This window comes from Lynx canadensis, chromosome B1 (genome assembly GCF_007474595.2).
Source record: "Lynx canadensis isolate LIC74 chromosome B1, mLynCan4.pri.v2, whole genome shotgun sequence".
Classification (NCBI taxonomy): Eukaryota; Metazoa; Chordata; class Mammalia; order Carnivora; family Felidae; genus Lynx; species Lynx canadensis.
Window position 1 is genome coordinate 203,290,880 of NC_044306.2, and position 5,832 is coordinate 203,296,711.

General features: G+C 69.3%; 1 protein-coding gene across 1 annotated transcript; it reads right to left on the bottom strand.

The window, feature by feature from the left end:
- Window positions 1–545: 545 nt before the first annotated feature.
- On the bottom strand, window positions 546–2,505 carry ADRA2C (adrenoceptor alpha 2C). Its single transcript, XM_030314303.1, has one exon. It carries the CDS (start codon window positions 2,503–2,505, stop codon window positions 1,078–1,080), a length of 1,428 nt encoding a protein of 475 aa, XP_030170163.1. The 3' UTR covers window positions 546–1,077.
- Window positions 2,506–5,832: the final 3,327 nt, after the last annotated feature.

Genomic DNA, 5,832 nt, shown 5'->3' on the forward strand with positions numbered 1-5,832 from the left:
TTGTCAGGCCTCAACCCCGCCCCATTGGTGGGTGGGGCCCTCTTCTGGGCAGGGCTCACCCATGTCTCCTCCATAGTGGAAAATCCACAAAGTGTTCCCAGGCGACAGCATGGCCCAAAGTTACTGGGGGGGGGGGGCAGAACTGGGGCCTTAGATCATGAAAGCCCTGCTTCTCTCCATGGGGGACAAGCTCCCGGGCCAGGAACGGGATGCAGGGGGAAGGGGGGCGGGCAGGGATGGGGATGGAGACATTCCTCCTGGATCTGAACTTGGACCCAATTTGGGGGTTTCTTGATTTCTTTCCCTCTCGGCCAGTTACAGCACAAGAAGTTTACATTTTGCATGCATGAAAAAGATTTTGGTTTAAATAAAAAGACACCCCTCTTCTCCTGCAAAGGGGATGTTGGAATCTGGAGACCTGGGATGCTCTCCTTCCACCCTTGGTGGGGGGGGGGGGTCGGGCAGGGTGAGGTTTGGAAGATACCCCCACGCTGGCGGCTTAAGGACTGACTGCTACATCAACGCTTAGATTACAAAGGTTTATTTAGAAAATAGTTTGGTTGTTTGGCTGTCGTTTTTGGCAAACATTTAAATACTTTCAGTAACCAAAGATTGTCAGTGCCCTCTTTCTTCCCCCAAGACAGCCGCCCCCACGAGGTCCTGGGGAAGTCAGCCCTTGCTCAGAGGTGGTGTGTGCTGGGGGGGGGGGGGGAGGGGGAAGGGGGGACTCCTTTCTCGCCCGTTCGGGAGGTTGCATTTACTTCTGCTAAGACCCTGACCTCAAAGCCACGCCTCGCAGGGCCCCCAGAGCCAGATCCAGGCCCGGAGCCCCAGAAGCAGCCCTTTGCTGAGACGGGAAGGCAGAGGGGTCGCCCCTCTCTCCTCCCCTCTCCCCAGGGACCCTGCGTCTCTCAGCCCATGCTCCCGGCCCGCCGGCACCCTCCCCTGGGCTCTGGAGGCCAATCCATCCCCGGGTCTCTGGGGAAGCTGCCCCCCTGCTTTCCCCTGCGGGGCCACGCCTTCCCAGGCCTCCGCCCGGAGCTGTCCAGGGTCTCCCGGCAGGGCGGGGCGAGCAGCTCACTGCCTGAAGCCCCTTCGCCTCCGTCGGAAGAGGATGTGCTTGAATGAACGCCGGAAGTCCTGGTTAAAGACGGTGTAGATGACCGGGTTGAGCGAGCTGTTGCAGTAGCCGATCCAGAAAAAGAACTTGAAGAGCGGGTCGGGCACCTGGCAGGCCTCGCGGCAGATGCCGTACAGGCTGTAGCTGAAGAAGAAGGGGAACCAGCAGAGCACGAACACGCCCATGACCACCGCCAGCACGAAGGTGAAGCGCTTCTCGCGCGCCTGGGCCACCTTGCGGCGGCACACGCTGCTGCGCGCCCGGCGCCGGCGCGACAGAAAGAACTCGACGGAGCGTGAGCTGGCGCGCGACAGGCGCCCGCCGGGCCCCGGGGACCTCGCGGCAGCCAGCGTGCCCGAATCGGTCGCTCCTGGCCCCGGCGCCGGCCCCTCGGCGCCGCCCGTGCCGCCCGCGCCCCCCTCGCCGCCCGCGCGCCGCCGCCGCCCGCCCCGCCGCAGGGCACATCGGCGCCGCCGCCGCTCCGCCGCCGCGCTGCTCTCCTCCGGATCCACGTCGGCGCACGGGCGGCGCGGGGGCGCGCAGTGCCCGTTCTCGCCCGCTCCCGCTGCCGCACCCAGCCCGTTCTCCGTGGTCGGGGACGCGCCGTCGGGGCCCGCGGGCGCGCGCTTCTCGCTGAGCGTGCGCGTGCGCAGCTTAGCCACGCGGTAGATGCGCGCGTAGACCAGGCCCATGATGAGGCAGGGCGCGAAGAAGGAGCCGATGCAGGAGGACAGGATGTACCACGTCTCGTCGTTGAGGCCGCACTGCGGGTAGGCGGCACTGTCGGGCTGGCGGTAGAGCGAGACGAGCGGGGGGAAGGAGATGACAGCCGAGATGAGCCACACGGCCACGATGGTCGCCTTGACGCGGCGCGGTGTGCGCTTCAGGTTGTACTCGACGGCCTGCGTCACCGACCAGTAGCGGTCCAGGCTGATGGCGCACAGGTGCACGATGGACGAGGTGCAGAAGAGCACGTCGAGCGCCAGGTACACGCCGCACCACACCTGCCCGAAGTACCAGTAGGCCATGAGCTCGTTGGCCAGCGAGAAGGGCATGACCAGCGTGGCCACCAGGATGTCGGCCGAGGCCAGCGACACCAGGAAGAGGTTCTGCGGCGCCCGCAGCGCCCGGCTGGTCAGCACGGCGATCACCACCAGCACGTTGCCCACCACGGTGAAGACGATGAGGAAGCCCACCACGGCCGCCAGCCCCGCCACGGCGCCCGCCGAGTACTGGCCCGGGGGCGGCCCCCAGGCGGCCCCCGGCGCGGCGCCCGAGGCGTTGGCGGCCCCGCCGCTGCCCCCCTCGCCGGCGCCGCTCGCGTTGGGGCCCGCCGCCGCCGTCGCCGCCGCCGCCAGCGCCGCCGCCAGCGCCGGGGACGCCATGGTCCTCCCGCGAGCTACTACGCGGTCCCGCCTGGAGCCGGGGCGCAGCCGCGGCAGCTCGGGCGCCCCCCAACCCCGGCCGGCGCCCGCATCGCCGCCTGCTCCTGGGGCGCGCCCCGCCGGGGACCGCGGCGCCCCGCAGCCGGCCCTCGGCCGTGGTGGCTCGGCGGGCGAGCGGCGCGCCGGAGAGCGTGGCTGCCGGGCTCCCCGCAGCTGCCGCGCGCGTAAGTGCAGAGCAGGAGGCTCCCGGAGCGAGCGGCGACGCGGCGGCGGCGGCGGCGGCGGCGGCGGCGGCGGCGGCGGGGGGGGAGGGGGGAGGGGGGCGGGGGGGAGGGGGGCAGGTCCCGGGGTCCTCGCGCCGGCCCCGCCCTCGGCCCCGCTCACGGGGAGCGCCCGGGCCGCGAGCCACGGTGATGCGGCGCCCGAGCGGGCGTGCCCGAGCGGCCCCGCGGCCCCGGAGCCCGGCCGGGGCGCAGGCTGCAGGCGGCGGCGGCGGCGGCGGCGGCCCGGGCGCTCCGCCTCCCATCCGGCCGGCTAGGGCTGGGCGCACCGGGGCGCGGGCCGCCGCTCCTCCGGGCCCCAGCGCCCGCGCGCAGCCTCGGGCTCCAACTTTACTTTCCCGGGCAGGGCGCCGGCGCCGCCGCGCGTCCTCCTCCTGCTGCTCCGGGCGCGGGCGCCCCCCGCGGTCCGCGTTCGGCCGTGCGGGCTCCGCCTTGCCTGCCTCTCTCGCCCGAGCTGCGCCGCCGCCGCCGCCGCCGCCGCCTCCTCCTTCGCCGCCGCCGCCGCCGCCGTGCGCTCGGCGCGAGTGCAGCCGCCCGGGCTCGGCTTCCAACTTGGGTAGAGTTGCGCAGCGGGGCGGGCGCGCGGGGCGGGGCGCGGGCGGGCGGGGGCGGCTTGGCGGGCAGGCCAGCGCCGCCGGCCCGGGGGGGAGCGGGCCCGGGAGCCGGAGCCCGCGGCCGCCTCGGCGAACCTGCCGGCGCGGCGCCGGGGAGGAGTCCGGGGCGGTGGCGCGAGGCGCGCGCGCACGGCGAGGGCGCCCCCTCCAGGGCCGACTGCAGCCTGCGGGACGGGGTTGAGTGCCGGCCGGCCTGGGCGGTGAGTTCCAGAAACCTGCTCTTTCTAAGACAAGAGCGCCCTAGCCTCCCCCGGGCACACGCACACGCACACGCGGGCGCGCACTCTCGCGCGCAGCTCCGGGCGGCTCGGGGTCCGCGGCCTGATTGGAGAGCCGGCCGCTCGCAGCCTGGCGGAGGACGCGACGCAGCCTGGTGCGCAGGGGTCTTGCCGAGTGCCTGTCGCCTCCCATCTCTGGTCGGTGTTCCAGGGCAGAACCACCTCCCTGCCCCCGAGCCTCAGTTCCCTTCTCTGCCCACTTCCAAGCGCTGCTGGAGCATGAATCATGACGGCCTTGCCAGTGGAAGCCCTGGGCAGGCTCCCAGGCTCCGCATCCATGTTGGCAATTACAGAAGTTTAATTCTCAGGCTCCGTGGCCCTGCTTTTAAAGGGCGGGGGGTGATGTTCAAAATCACCGCCTCTGACAGACACCCAGAATGAATTTCCCGGATGATGGGCGGTTTTGCGTGGGTGCCTCATTCCTACAGGCTTAGGGGCAAGCTGTTAGGGTATCTCCCCCCCCCCCCCCCCCCGCGCTTACCCCTACCATAGGTCCCCGTGCATTCATTCCAGGAACGTGCGTGCGCTGTCGTTCCCGTCTTCTGGTGCTGGTACCCACCTCGGGCAGCTTGAGGTCTGTGGGAGCCCGACCCTGGGGAGGAGGCTGGAGTTCTCAGGCCTGGCGTTTCTCGCTTGGAGGAGGGGAGGGCCATTCCTCCCAGCAGTCTGGAAAAGCACCTGGCAGCGCTCCCTGCATCCTCAGATGGATGGGAGGGCTGGGGTCATCCCTGTGGCTGGGGGGCCGGAGTGTCATGCCTTTGGCTTCCAGGAAGTGGTCGCAGGGAGGGATTAGAGTGTCTCCCTTAGTGATGCCTGGAAATGTGCATGGCTTCGGGGGCTGCTTCTCAGTCCTCTGAGCCCTGGGAAGGCTCACAGGGCCCATGTAGGAGAGCACGGGTGTCTTAGCAGAGAGGCCCCCTGGGCGCCCCAGCATCCTCGTTAGCCACCTTACACGGAGGAGGAGGGGGTCAGGCCAGGGCCAGGCCGGAAATCAGAGATTCTGGACTGGGGGACTGCCCAGGAAGGGCCAGACCTCACTTTCCAATCCTGGGCACTTACGCACTTTTGGGGAGCAAAGCCATGACAGCATGTGAGAGGCACGCGGCCCAGGGAAGGTAGAAAGCCACCTTCCCTGTGAAAGGGCCTCCCGGTCCTGGAGGCCTGGAGGGCGCTTGGAGGGAAGACCCACACCACTGCCTCCTCTGTGGTCAAGTGCAACGGCCCTTGTCCGTGCGGGGCCCTCCACCGTCTGGGACGGGCGGTGCCACACCCTGAGACGGCCAGTGAATGCTGTCAGTGCCCTGGAACTCTTCCCCTAGGCTGGGAGTGGAGTTGTCAGGGAAGGCTTCCTGGAGGAGGTGACTTCTGAGCTGCACTTGGAGCACGAAGGAGGGTTATTGGGAAGTGAGAAGCCCCCATGGGGCAGGGAGATGGGCTTTGTCCTAGAGGCGGGGGTTGGGGGGGGCAGAGGAGGAGCCAAGAAAGAGAAGCGGCAGGGGTCGGATGCAGGTTTTGGAGAGCTGTCTCCCACCCCCAGCAGCTCGCTGGCCACGTGGGCCTCCTCCAGAGCCTGAGGGGTTCTCCTCTTGTGAGAGGCACTTTGGGGGACGCCTGGGGCTGTCAGGACATCCAGGGTCCTGGCTGCACTGGCCACCTCATGAGTTCATATTCAGGGTCAGCCTGGCACAAAGAACTTGGAGGAAAAAGGACGCGGAGCACCTGGGGCCCGAAACAAACAGGACTTCCCGCTGCCCGGGAAGCGACTCTCCAGGCCAGGCTGGGGACATCTGGAGTGCCTGGCCGGCCCAGTGACTCAGGCCCCTGGGGACGCCTGGCTGGCCTTCTGACCTCAGGACCACTGGCAACATCTCCCTGGCACAACCCGGACCAAGCGCCTCCCCGGGGGCCTGGACCCAGGGCGGAGGGGGAGAGGGGAGCTGGGTCCCCTGAAGAGTCCTCGGCTGGGCCTCAGGGCGGCGCCTGTGCAGGCCTGCCTGTGTGCCCGGGAGCCCCGGGGACCTCAGCTGTTCAGAAAGGAGCTGGAGAGGCCTCTTACCCCGACGCTGAAAACTGGGCTCTTGACAGACTGCTCTCCATCACCCTACAGCGAGCAAAATGGCGTGCGCCTGGAAAGACCGTCCGATGGGCCGCTCG